Raw genomic sequence first — 12,713 nt, forward strand, 5'->3', positions numbered from 1 at the left:
CGGGACAGGGTGGTCGGTTCCTGCCCACCGCAGTGTGGGTGGACGCAGGGTGACACCCCTCCCCTTCTCCGAGCCCAGAAACACTGGCAGGCCTCTCCAGTGGCCGGAACATGCGGACTGAGCTCCTGGCTGGCCCTGGGTGACTCTCGCGGGTCTGCACCCCTCGCTCACCGCACACTTCCCTCTCTGGAAAGGAGGTTTGTAACAGCCAGGAGAGGTGACTCCACTCGATGTCCGTCCCTGCCCGGCCTGGGTGAACGATGGGCCCTGCACCGCCTCCCGCAGCCCAGAGCTTGACCCTAGGAGCACCCAACCCAGGGGGCGGCACCTTGGCAGCGGGGCCTCAGAGATCCTTGGGGAGCTCCTAAGCACGGGGCTGCCCTGACCCCTTTGCCAGACAGGGAGCCTGGTCCCAGCCCCAGCGGCTCTGGCTGCAAGGAACCCCAGGCACAGGGGCCAGAGGGCGGGCACCACGGGCTGTCTGTGGTGGGGAGCAGGGCAGTCTCTGCAAAGGGCCCCCTCCCCCCCAGCCGGGTGCAAGAGACGGGCGGCAGGTTCTGTCCCCAGCCCACGCGCCCTCTTGGGTCTGGACTGGCCGCCAGAGGTAGGGGAGTCGCAGCACCCTCCTGGACGAGACCTGCCAGCCCCGTCATCCCTGATTAGCAGGTAATGGCCTCCTTGACGCACAGTTTTATTAATCGAATTAGTAAGTGCCGAGGTGACCTTGGCTGGTTCTGCCGAGAGGGGCGTCCTCTCAGGGAGAGCAGGTGGGTCGGAAGGGTTGCACCTGGCCGCCCTCCGCCCAGGCCACGGCAGACGGGCGAGCCCTGCCCCTCTCCAGAAGGCAGCCCTCCTAAACCTCCATGCCACCCCCACTGGGCACCCCTACCCACTCACCCCCACCCTGCGGTTAACACTACAGATGACGGAGGGGAGGGGAGTGGAGGGTGGCCGGAGACCAGGACAGCGCCGCTCCCACGGAGGGGACAGGGACGAGAGCGTGCAAGGAGAAGCGGGGGTCCCCGCTCGCAGGTGGGCTTCCACGGTCTCTGGTCTCCGGCGCCTGCGGCTGTCCCTCTCCAAACGCTGTCTCCAGCGGCCGCTCGAGCAGGCAGCGGCCGCCCCCTGGTGGCCATGCGGACACCTGGCCAGTCTGGCCCCAGGCCTGGCCCCCAGCCCAGCCCATCGCTCCCATGGGTTTCTCCCCTGCCCACCCCTGTGCCCCCAGCCCTCTGGAGACCCCAGGGCCCTGCCAGGGTGGACGGAGCTGGCGGGCTAGGGGTGGCGCGGGGGGCCAGGCTCGGTGGGAAGAGCGGAGGAAGCCTGGACAGCAGCCATGGGGCTGGGTGTCAGACAGAATGAAGGGACAGCAAGAACAGAAGCAGAGGGGACAGCAAAAGGCATAGTGGGGTGGGCCTAGCTGGGACACTGCCCAGAGGGCAGACAGTGCAGTAGGCACCCCAGAGCCCCACCTGGCCCCTGGGGTGCCGGGTGAGCTGGGCCAGTGGAGGGGTACCTGGAGGGAGTCACAGCACCAGCCTGGCTTGGGGCTGACCCAGCTCCGAGGGAGGGTGTGGCCAGGGTATGGTCTGTTCGGGGGCAGGGGACGAGGGGGAGTGAGGATCTGGGCTGCAGGGACCCACTGCCAACATATGACCCGAGCCCTTCCCCTTCAGCTGGGGGGCTGCCCTCCTCGGGTGGGCACTTGGGGCATATGTGAGGCCAGGGCAGCCCCAAGGCAGCGTTCGGGCATCGGGGACTCCATGCCCAGAGCAGCCGTGACCCTTCCCGTGTGTGGGCACAGCACCCGGGCCCCAGCACTGGGCTCAGACACACTTCATGTGACGTGGTCTTTAATGGGCAGCTTCGGGCACTGGGTGGGGCAGTGAACTGGCCTGAAAGTCCCTCAGGATGAGGAGGGCATACGGGGCGTGTGGGGGCACTGGGCACCCACAGGGGGAGGGTGGCACACAGCTCAGGGCTGTGGGGACAGCCTCCCTCTGGTCTTCCCCCTCTTGGCCTTGCGGCTCCAGCCAAGGAAGGGCCTGGGGCTGACTCGAGCTGCAGCTGGCGTCTCCCACCCACACTCCTGGTTCCTCAGAAGCCCCCCCAGGGCTGGCCGGTGCTGCGTCTGCAGTCGGGATAGAGATGAGTCGCCGTCAGCACCCCTGGCCCTCATCTGCCCGTGGCCAGCCAGGGAGCGGGACCGGGGGGAGGGGGGCAACGGGCCCGTCGGGGACGAGCCAGGGGGCCCGTGAGGACCGGAGGCCACGCTGGGGTGGGTGAAGGCCACGAAACAGCTCTCGCAGCAGCACCGCGGCCCCAAGCATCAGGGAGTGTGGGCACACAGAGGCCCGTGGACGGCAGGGGCTGCCGCCAGGTGGGGGCCACGGCGAAGATGGCCGCTGCCGGCACCCACATGAGGCCCTCTCTTCCCCATGGCCTCTGGGCATCTGGGGTTGTTGGGGCCCCCAGGGCTCACCGTGCCGGGGGGCTCCGCCCTGGGCAGCAGGGTGACCACCTGCAGGCTCGCGCCCTCGTCGCCCACACCCTTCAGCCGCGCCACCACCTCCGCGTGCCTCCACCACTTGCAGGGCTGCCCGTTCAGAGACACAATGTAGTCGCCCTCCCGCAGTCCGGCCGCCTGCAGGGACACGGGGCGGTCGAGAGTGCTGCACGGGCACCCGTCCCTCTGCCCACAGTCCCCTCTGCCCCCTCCTCACAAGCTGCCTCTGCTCATCCCAGGAACTTGGCCCCGAGGGTGGGGCAGGGGCCTTACCGCGGCCGGGCCCCCGGGGATGACAGCGGCGATGAGGACAGGCGCGTCTCCACGCAGCGTGAGGCCGAAGCCAGCCTCTCCGCGGGTCACGTGGACAGGCCCCACCAGCCGCCAGCAGTTCTTGGCTGAAAACACAGACAGGGGCCCCTGGGGGAGGGGCAAAGGGGTGTCAGCGGCCTGCCCGAGCCGCCACAGCCCCTCTCACCCAGTCTCTACGTCTCAGGTCAGAAACCAGGTGTGGCAAAGGGACTGGGCAGGGCTGGGCCACCATCACGGCCTGTCTGGGGTCCTCACCCAAGGCAGGGCTGGGCTACTGGCCTCAACCCGCCTGTGCTGAGCTGGGGAGGGGTGACCTGGGCAGGGGGTGCTCACCAGCCGGTGGAAGATATCGGTCACCTTCACCGTGGAGAAGCTGGGCGCCCTGATCTCTGGCTTCTGCTGCGTTTTAGCTGAAATGACAAAGGCAAAGGGAGGACGGGGCCAAGACTGAGGCTCGCGGACACTCAGGCTCCCAGACACAGCCAGGACCTGGTCAGCCAGAGCAGAGCGAGCGGCCCAAGGAGCACCTGCTCAAGGCACGCTGGCCCCCTGCAGCCCTCTGGGGCCTGGCTGCTCCCCCCACCACGGGGGCTCCTGGGTGTCCCCGCTCTCCAGCCGCGCCTGCCGGCTCCTGTAAGCAGGAGATGCCGGGTGGCTGGCCTGTGGACATCTGCCTCCCAGGCCACAGCTCCCAGGCCACAGGGGGCAGCCTCCCCACATGCCCACTGGGCTCCTCCCAGGGGCTCGGCTCCTTCAAGGCCCGCAGCTCTGTGCGCTTTAAGGGCAGCGACGGGCCTGAGCCCACGGCCACGCGCAGGCTGGACACACCCGTCCCTAGGGGCCGGGCCGCTCACGCTGGATGTCAGGAGCTTCTGTGGTCTCCAGGAAGTCGTCCTCGCGGTCGAGCTCGGAGTACTTGGCCAGCGAGCGCTGCAGCGCCTGGGCCAGCACAGCCTGCAGCAGATCGACCCTGCGCAGGGCGCGGCCCACCGCGTGCAGCTGCAGCGCCTCCTCCTGGCCCAGGACGCTGCGCCTCAGGTGGGCCTTGCCTGCGCAGGACAGAGTGGGGACGTATTGTCCCATGCACAGGGGGCATCAGGGCCCTAAGCCCACCTGGCCCAGGGCCGAACCCCGGGTTCCCCAGCCCTGGACGCAGCAAGAGGGCAGGGGAGGGCTTCTGGATCCACCTGCTTGAGGACGAGCTGCAGGTGCGGAAGCCTAGGCCACGGAAAAGCTGCCTCCCGTGAGCGCCCACACGTGCCCGGGCTACCCCCCTAGCTTGGCAGTCAGCCCCCAAGCAGGGGACATCCAGGAAGCGAGCTGGCGACCGTCCCGCCCGTGCTGGGACACCAGGCATGCCTGGAAGAGGCGACTCACGAAGGACGGGGCACTCAGTCCCCCTCGGCAGCCCCAGCACCCTCCCCACGAGGCCGCCTCACCCAGCTTCCTGCGCTCCTCCTGCCCCTGAGGCAGCACAGCGCCCCAGGGCTCCGACGTGGCCGCGAGCCCAAGGAAGGCCTGCTGCGATGCTGGGGAGTCTGCCTCGGCCGCGGCTGGGGACCAGAGAGGGCTGTGAGCCCCTCCACGCGGGGGCCTCTGCCAGCACACAGACGGGTGGGCCAGGGCACTCACCGGGGCTGTCACAGAGGGCCACGGCCGCGTGGTAGTGGGCCAGGGCGCAGAAGTACTCTGCCTTGACGCGCACCAGGGTGGTCCAGGGGAAGGGCACGTAATCTCGGACAGCGGGCTGGCTCACGGTCCGGTGCACCCGCCTGTACTCGGCTGCCACCTGCCGGCGCACGTGCAGGGCGCTGGGGTCTCCTCGGGGGCTCCACCATGAGCCCAGCAGCCACCCTGCCCCTCCCTCAGAGGCCTGGCCGCTACCTGCCCTGCCCCAAGGCCCAGGGGCCCCACCCCACACCCTGAGCTGAGCCAAGCTCAGGGCTCTGGGCCCGCGTTTCTGCTCTGACTGGTGCTGCCCCAGTGGCAAGGACTCAGAACTCTAAGGTCCTGACCAGCTCCAGAGACCAGGACAACAGCCAGCTTTGGAAGTCAATAGGAGACACAGCCACCGCACACTGCCTCCCCCTGCACGGACCCCGACCCAGGCCCTCCTCCTCGCCCAGCCACCGCAGCGTGGCCAGGTCTCCCATGGAATAGAGGCTCTCTGTCCTTACCTGGGCAGCCTCCTGAGCCAGGTGTAGCTGGGCCAGGCAATCCCGGGGGGCTTCAGGGGACGGCAGCAAGAGACCCTCAAAGATGCACTCTTGGGCCTGGGCTGTCATGAGCTGCTCCAGCATGGAGAGCGAGGCCGGGCTCATGTCAGGGCTGGGTGCTCGGGAGAAGTTCTCCCTCAGGAGGCTGAAGGCCCCTGTGGAGGGGCGCTCACAGCAGGCGGGCAGGGTGGCCTGGCCGCACCCCCAGAGCCCTGCATCCCCCAGGAAGGGGTGATCCCCTCACACTGGGGGCCATCCCACCGCCCCCACCCCAGCTCTGACCCCAGATGTGCACACACGTGCACCCTGACTGTGGCTGTGGGGTGTGAGGCCTGGGCTGCCCTCACCAGCAGCTCTCTGAAAGGCCTCGATGGCGCGCCTGGTGCCCTCGGGGCAGGAGCGGTCCTGGCGAGCCCCGATCTGGGTGTGGAGGGCCCCGATGTTGAAAAGCACACTGCCCTTCTCGAAGGCCAGGGCCCGCTGCTGGGCCGGGACCCCCGTGAGCGAGTCATACCTGTGGGTTGGGTTAGGCTGGGTGGAGTTCCCACAGTGAGCAGCCGTAGTCTCAGAAAGGGTCCTGGGGTGCTGTCAGGGGAGTTCAGAGACACCCCCCCAGCCCTACCAGTGGAAAAGCGGCCCGAGGTTCCCGGGAGGGGCGACGAAGCGCGCGTCCAGGAAGCACAGCTGGTTGTAGTAGGCCATGAGCAGCTGCAGGCCCGCCTCGCTCCGGCTGGGGGTCCGAATGGCCTGCAGGGTAGATGCCAGCTGCCCCCACACCCCAGGCACACCCCCCGGGGACCCCCTCGGACGTCACGGCCCCACGGCAGCGCTCCAGGGTCCGGCAGGGCAAGGCCACGCTGACGCACATCAGCCCTCTCTGGGGCCGTGTGGGTCCCGTCCTGGGCCCGGAGCCCGTGAGGAGCACAGGCAGAGGCCCAGGCAGGGGCCCAGGCAGGGTCCCTGGGAGGGGACAGGCACAGAGCGGCCATTCCCAAAGGGCCAGCAGAAGGCGGTGAGCAGGCACAGAGCTGTCTGCGTGCCCTGCGTGTGTCTGTGCCTGTGTCTCTACTATCCCCAGAGCTGCCCCAGGTGGGCACTCGGCCCTCTGAATGCCTACGCTCAGCTCCTTTCTTCTGTTCCTGAGTCCCGGTTTCCCTTCTGTGTGAACTGGGAGTGGCTGGTCTCCCAGGCAGGGAGGGGTGGGGCAGGGAGGGGCGGGGAGGAGAGGGGAGGGAAGGAAAGAGGAGGGGAGAGGAGGGGAAGAGCCCACCTACCTGCCGCAGGTCTTCCAGCTCCCTGATTTCGGCCTCGTAGGAGGCACTGTCCTCTCCAAAGTGCCCAGAGATCAGCTCCTGGTTGGGGGAGGGGCAGGTGCCGGCCTTCTCTGGTCCCCCAGCCCCACGCGGGCAAAGACGGGCAGCGGAAGGGAAGGCCAGGGGCCCCCAGAGAAGGGGTAAGGACTGGTGCGAGTGGAGGTGGGTCCCCGCCCCGCAGACACGGGCTTCGGAGGCGCACGATCCCGTTACCCCGGTAAAGTAGGCGCTCTCTGCCGCCTGACAGGCAGGGCGCCTGCTGGGCAGTGGCTAGCCACCCCCAGGCAGCCTGGCTCACGAACCCCGAGGAGCTTTGTGCAGCAGAGGCTCTGACTGGAGGGGCCCCCAGCCAGTGGGGTTCTCAGAGTGAGGGTCAGGGAGCCCTGTCGCCGGCCTGGGCTTTCAGCAGGATGACTGGCTCCACCACACCTATCCCACGTTGGGGGCTCTTCTTCAAAGCCCACCCAACCAGTCCCTCTGGGCCTCTTCCTCATCTGTTCAATGAAACGGCTGGACCAGGAGCCTCCAAGATCCCTTCAGACCCCGGGGCAGGGTGTGACCCCAGGGTCATAGGTCAGCACTTACCTTCAGGGGTGTGGACCAGTCCAGCTCCTTGGTCTCCTTCAGCCCCAGGGGGATCATAGGAACAGTGATACCTTCACTGCAACCACAGCCACGAAGCCCAGACTCTGAGACTGGACCTGCTGTCCCCAGCGGCCACTCCCTACTTCCCCAGCTACACGTAACCCCCTCTCCTCGACTCTGACACGCGTCTTGCACACATACGCAGCCCACAGCACATGGATGTCTGGATGGTGTCCTCACATGTGTGCACTCACTCAGCCTCTGACCTGGATCCCACGGTCCCACGTGCACACACGCACACGCGCACACACGCACCCCTCGGGCCGGCCCGTGTCCTTGCACGCGCATACACACACCTCCCGGGCGGGTCAGCCTCCACGCTGCTGCCGTTGAGCTCCTCCAGCTCCTCCTTCAGCAGCTGCAGGCTGGAGTTAACGTAGCTCAGCTCCAGGGCCACTGTCTCCCTGACCTGGGCGTTGCTGGTGGCTCTGGGGAGGCCGAGGTGAGCTGAACCCCCGCTCTGCAGGCAGACCGCAGGCACCTGGGCCTTGCCACAGCCCCTGCCCCAGCCGGGGCTCCAGAGCCCCCTCCCAGCATGCTGTGCTCACGGGCCCAGCCCCCACGGGGGGCAGCGCTGGGGTCTGGGGCCCACCCTATGACCTCCCTCTTCTCTGAGTCCCCCTACAGTGGGTGTCGATTCCTGTCCATGCATACAGATGGTGCCTCTGGCCCAGGACACATCAACCCAGACCCAGACCTTCCAGGCCACAGGCTCTCGCCTCTCACTACCACTCTCCCTGGACACAGGCTCTCGCCTGCCCTCCACGGCAATGCAAAACCAGCTTTCCTGGACAGGTGAGGGTCAGACCCTCTCTGTGTCTACATCTGGGCACCTGACAGAAGGGGCAATGGGTCCCCAGGAAGGCCAGGCTGAGAGCAGAGATGGGCTGGACAGGGATGCAGGGTGGCCAAGGAAACGGAGGACCCCCTTGAGTCCAGCAGACCCCCATCCCAGAACCTGTCAGCTGGGCCCTGCACACAGTGGCTGGGGCTCTGACAGGTTGGACCATCTCCCTGGGCCATCGCCCCCAGAGTGGGCTCACGGAGACATGGCTGAAGGTCCAAGCAGATGTGCAGCTCACTGTTCTAAGGGGAGGCACCCCTTCAACCCAGAGGTTACTTTCCCAGGTCCCCAGTCTTGGGACAACTGTCACAGTTCGGCCTAAAGAGTGCCTTGCCTGAGAAACCCCTGCAGGTCACCACGTAGAAGTCAGAGCCCCCCTCCCCCGCACACACCAGCCCCCTCTGGCCCCACATGGCCCTTGGCTGGCCCTGAGCTGACCCCTGCCAGTGAGGTCCGCCAAGCTAGGAGCCTGGGTGGTCTGTGAGGATTTCTCAGCTGAACGCTGCCCCAGACCCCAGTGGATGTCCAGCCCCTCCTCCTGGGAGCCCACAACGGCCATCGTCACCTACTCACATGTCCCTCTCCCAAACCAGACCGCGAGAGCGGGCACCTACCCAGGTCACTGCCTCACGTCCATTACTCAGCATGGGCTGGCTTGCAGGGGGCCTCAGGCGGCAGCGGCGCCACTCTCTTGAGGGACGGAGGTGGCCGCCGGCACTTACCTATAGAGGTTCTCGGCCCCTGTTCGCATGCGCAGCTCCTTCGTGATCTGCTGGTGGACCCGGGCCCTGCGGCTCTGCGGGCGGCCATGCGGTGTCTGAGCCAGGGGCTCAGAGCCCTGTGGAGAGGCTACAGGTCACAGGGGCCAGGCCGGGCCTCTGTCAACAGCTTCCAAGTGACAGGAGACTCGTGGGAGTGGAGGCCGCGGGCCCCAGAGCCCGCTCCACAGGTAGCCCGGGGCAGCTCAGGCCTGGCTGAGGGGCACGAGCACAGAAGGAGGGGAGTGGGGGCAGTCGGGCCAGGAGGATCATAGCAGGTGCGGGACATGGCCGGGACCGCGGCCCCAAGAAGAAGCGGGGCCTATTCTGTGGAGCAGTACCAGTGCGATTGGGCTCTGGGAGCCCCTGGCAGGAGGTGGCCAACTGCTCACCACACATCCTTCTGCACTTTAAAAAATATATATATTTATTTATGGAGGCACCTGGGTGGCTCCATCGGTTAAGTGTCTGCCTTCGGCTCAGGTCAGGATCCCCGGATCCTGGGATCCAGCCCCACATCGTGTTCCCTGCCCAGCAGGGAGTCAGCTTCTCCCTCTGCCTCTGCCTGCAGCTCCCCCTGCTTGTGCACGTGCTCTCCCTCTCAAATAAATAAAATCTTTTTAAAAATATTTATTTATTTGAGAGAGAGAGAAAGAGAGTGCTTGTATGCATGTATAGTAGGGGGAAAGGGCAGAGGGACACAGAATCTCAAGCAGACTCCCCATTGAGCGTGGAGCCTGAAGCAGGGCTTGATCTCACGACCCTGAGATCATGACCTGAGCTGAAATCAAGAGTCGGATGCTTAACCCTCTGAGTCACCCAGGCGCCCCCCCTTCTGCACCTAGGAATTTCATTCCGTAACCCCCATAATCCACTCTACCCACAGAATTCTAGCATGAGCTCCCACATGGCCATGCGGGGATGACCTAGCCCTCCTCTTGCCAAGGTGCTAATGGAAAGGGCCTGCTTACAGGGTGCTGGAGGCTGGCCCTCCAGCCCTCTTGCTCTTTGGGGCGCTTGGCCCATGTTGACTCTGGGATGGGCTCTATCCCAGCTGTTTACTTGTGGGGTCCCATTGGGCAGAGGCTCAAACCACAGAACCAGGGTCGCTCAGCTCACAGGCAGCAGGTCAGGCCTCCTGACTGCCCACTGCCCACCTCAGCCATGGTTCCTCATTATATGGGGCAATCCTGCCAGCTGCCCACGTCTGGGGGCCCTGGGGCAGGAGAGCTGTACGGCAGTTGAAAGCGGAGATGTGGGGCTCCTAGCCACAGTGATGCTGCAGACAGGTGATTGGAGGCTCCAGCCAGGGCAGGTGAGGGGCTTCCGCAGGAGCCAGGGTGGGGAGCTGGAGCAGCTCTCTGGCCCCGGGCCACCACGCCTCCTCCTGGCCATTTAGGGGCCTTCTGTTTGGGACGGTCACCAGCCCTGGAGCCAGGAATAACTTCTCAGAGTGCACCTTCCCTGGGCAACGTCCCCAAAGACGGTCACACGGCCCCTGAGCACAGCGGGGATGAGGCCAGTGCCTCCCAGGACCCTGTCTTGATGCAGGGACAGGAAGCTGTCCTCACGCAGTGCTGAGGCTAGCCTCCTGCAGTGTCCACCATCTTCCACCTATTGGCGGAAATGTGGCCTATTTTCCTTGGCGTGCCCCCCCCCCCACTGTCAGGCACAGGGCAGTTTCAGACCCTTGGGGGCTATATCTTGTCCCAGTCCCTCGAAGAGGGCACCCTAAAGAAGGCCTCACACCCTCCCACATTGAAGGCTCCTGGTGCATGGCCACCTTGGATTATGACTGAACATGTCCCCCACACTCCAGCGTTCTCAAGAGGGATCAATCAGGGAAGACTTCCCTGGACAGAGTCCCCTCCAGGAGGCCTGAGAACCTGGGGAGAGAGAACCACGCCACAGTTGAAGCTATATCCCTCCCTTCTGCAGGCCCGACTGCAAAGCTCCGGCAGGCTCTGGGCCAGCAGCTATGTCCATCTGCCTGGGGAGGGGGTGGTCCACGCGCTGGGCAGAGGCCATCAGCTTAGGAGGGCTATCTTCATTAACACCGTTTGTCTGGTTTCCGAAGTCCACTGCTCCTGGAGAGGTGTGCTGGAAAGGGGGAAACCTGCAGCCTCCAAGCCAGAAGCTGCTCTGAGCGATGTAGCACCCCTCATGGGCTGAGTATGAACACCGGGACGGCCTCTTGGTGACCCCCGGGCACGCCTAAGCACCAGGCTGCAGAGAGGAGCAGCCCCCTCCTTCCCAGGACGGACTGCCCAGGTCTCCACCTCCTACCCCCCCTTACAGAGCTTCCCCAGTACTCCTGCAAATGATCCACAGTCCTAGTCAGCGCCCCAGGGTTAGGGACCTCAGAGGGTGAGGAGGTGCGTGGGGAGTGAGAAAAGGACAAACTGCCCATCTGTGAAGTCCTGCAGCCATTTCCTGTTCCCGGGAGGCTCCGGCTGCCTGCCGCGGAAAGTTTCATTAAATACCCAGCCAGGTGCCCAGGGCAAAGCTGAGCAGCTCTGGGAAGAGGGAGGGAAAAGCTGGGAAAGGAGGAATGACGGGCACCAGGAACTAGCGCGAGGATCACGGGCTGTCACACATGGAGCCTAATACCTGCCATAGAACGCCCCCCCCCCCAGAAGCGCCCCCCCGGAGCGGCGGAGAAAACGGAGCTATACTTGCGCTCCCACCCATTCCTGGGCGGCACAGGATGAGCCCAAACCCGCAAGAGAGGAGCCCAGCACAGGCACGCAACGCGGGCTCGGGCTCTAAGCCGAGCCTCAGTTTCCCCAGAGGTAAGCCCGGCTTGCCTCTAGGGTCCAGTGAAATGGGGGACTGCCAGAAGTCTTGCCGCGCGCTCAGACCTGAGAAGCCAGCGCCGACTCCGCAGCCCCGCACCCTCCGGCCGCGGGTGGCGGGCAAAAGCGGGCTGGGGGTCGCGGACCCCTCCTCCCGGAGACCTCCATCCCCGCGGACGCGCCCACCTTGCGAACGCTGCCTGCCTCCTGCAGCCTCGCGCTCTCCTCGCCGGCGCCCGGGCCGTCCAGCTTCTCCTCGGGGATCATCGCCGCCCGCCGCTCGGGCCGAGCCCGCCTGGAAGCCGAGGCCGGCGCAGGTCCCTCCCAGGCGCTGCGCCGGGTCCCCCGCTGTTCTCTCCTCCCGGGTGGCGGGCGCGGGCCGGCTGAAGGGGCGTGGGGCCGAGCCGAGCGTGCGAAACTTGTCTTTGCCCAATCGGCGGCCGCGACGGCTCCAACGAACAGCAGTCACAGCCAACCAGAGCGCGAGGAAGGAGGGCTGGGGTAGGCCGGGCCCCGCCCACCCGACCACGGAGTCTCTGGGGAATGCGGTCGCCCCTGGCAACCGCCCGGACCAAAGCCGCGCGGCCGGGCGGGGTGCGGACTGCGCATGCGCCCCGGCGTCAGCTCAGCGTGCGGAAAAGTTGGGGAAAAAGGAAAAAAGCAACTCCCAAACGCAGCCAGCCCGACCTTCCAGGCGCCTGCGTGGTCGGCTCGCTGAGCCGACTCCCCGAGCTTGCCCCGCGCCGTTGGGTCCCGCCCCCAAGGCAATAGGGCGCTCCGAGGAGCTTGTCCGAAGAAATGTTCGCAATGGGGTTCTTAACGCGTGTGTTGAGCAAGCGCTGGTGCCAGTCCTTCATCAATGCCTGCTCTCTTTGCTCGCAGACGCGGGCTCGGCCCTGACCCCAGCCAGGGTGTTGTCTGCATGGTCCGCTGTCACAGAGGGAGAAGTTGCTTCCAGAACCTTCCCTCGAAGCCGTCCCCGGAACCCGACCCGGCAATCCGCTTGCAGAATCTCCCACAAACAACTTCTAGAACCACCTTGGCCTCCAGGACCAGCCTGGCCGGCAGCACTGGCCTGCTTCCTGAATCAGACTCTGGCCAGAGTCTGCGCTCCCTGCAGGGCTGTCCCAGCAATGGGACACGCGGGTCCCTCCAAAGCTTCCCTGGGTCCCAGGTGGCGCAGGAACACACTCAGATTTCCAGTTGGACTCGCCTCACCCAGCGACACACCGTTTGCAAGGGCAGAAACGGCGGTGCCTGAGCAGTAACCAAGCCTGAAGTTCCAGCCTCCCCATCCTAACCGCCCGCCCGGGTCCCTGGTCCC

General features: G+C 66.0%; 1 protein-coding gene across 2 annotated transcripts; it reads right to left on the reverse strand.

The window, feature by feature from the left end:
• Positions 1-1,836: 1,836 nt before the first annotated feature.
• Positions 1,837-12,306, reverse strand: RHPN1 (rhophilin Rho GTPase binding protein 1). Of its 2 annotated transcripts, none has more exons than XM_045777250.2 (15): positions 11,576-12,306; positions 8,559-8,674; positions 7,289-7,357; positions 6,933-7,008; positions 6,309-6,386; positions 5,657-5,781; positions 5,382-5,548; positions 4,996-5,189; positions 4,451-4,607; positions 4,258-4,371; positions 3,673-3,867; positions 3,152-3,228; positions 2,780-2,926; positions 2,483-2,644; positions 1,837-2,131 (listed from the first exon to the last, which is right to left on the reverse strand). In XM_045777250.2, exons 1-15 carry the CDS (start codon positions 11,654-11,656, stop codon positions 1,976-1,978), a joined length of 1,914 nt encoding a protein of 637 aa, XP_045633206.2. In that variant the 5' UTR covers positions 11,657-12,306; the 3' UTR covers positions 1,837-1,975. The 2 variants fall into 2 exon arrangements, with proteins under 2 accessions (XP_045633206.2, XP_045633204.2); XM_045777248.2 differs by having other exon boundaries at positions 7,289-7,420; positions 11,576-12,305.
• Positions 12,307-12,713: the final 407 nt, after the last annotated feature.

The sequence above is a fragment of the Ursus americanus genome, chromosome 9, assembly GCF_024610735.1.
Source record: "Ursus americanus isolate L20-20 chromosome 9, mUrsAme1.1.p, whole genome shotgun sequence".
NCBI classification, from domain to species: Eukaryota; Metazoa; Chordata; class Mammalia; order Carnivora; family Ursidae; genus Ursus; species Ursus americanus.

Bases quoted from the DNA above. Each gene is read 5' to 3' on its own strand.
- RHPN1 (XM_045777248.2), bottom strand. From the start codon at position 11,656: ATGATCCCCGAGGAGAAGCTGGACGGCCCGGGCGCCGGCGAGGAGAGC. The intron at 7,421-8,558 runs GTAAGTGCCGGC...CGGCCTCCCCAG, and splicing joins GGGGCCGAGAACCTCTATAG to AGCCACCAGCAACGCCCAGG. The intron at 2,132-2,482 runs GTGAGCCCTGGG...TCCCGACTGCAG, and splicing joins GGGCGGAGCCCCCCGGCACG to ACGCAGCACCGGCCAGCCCT.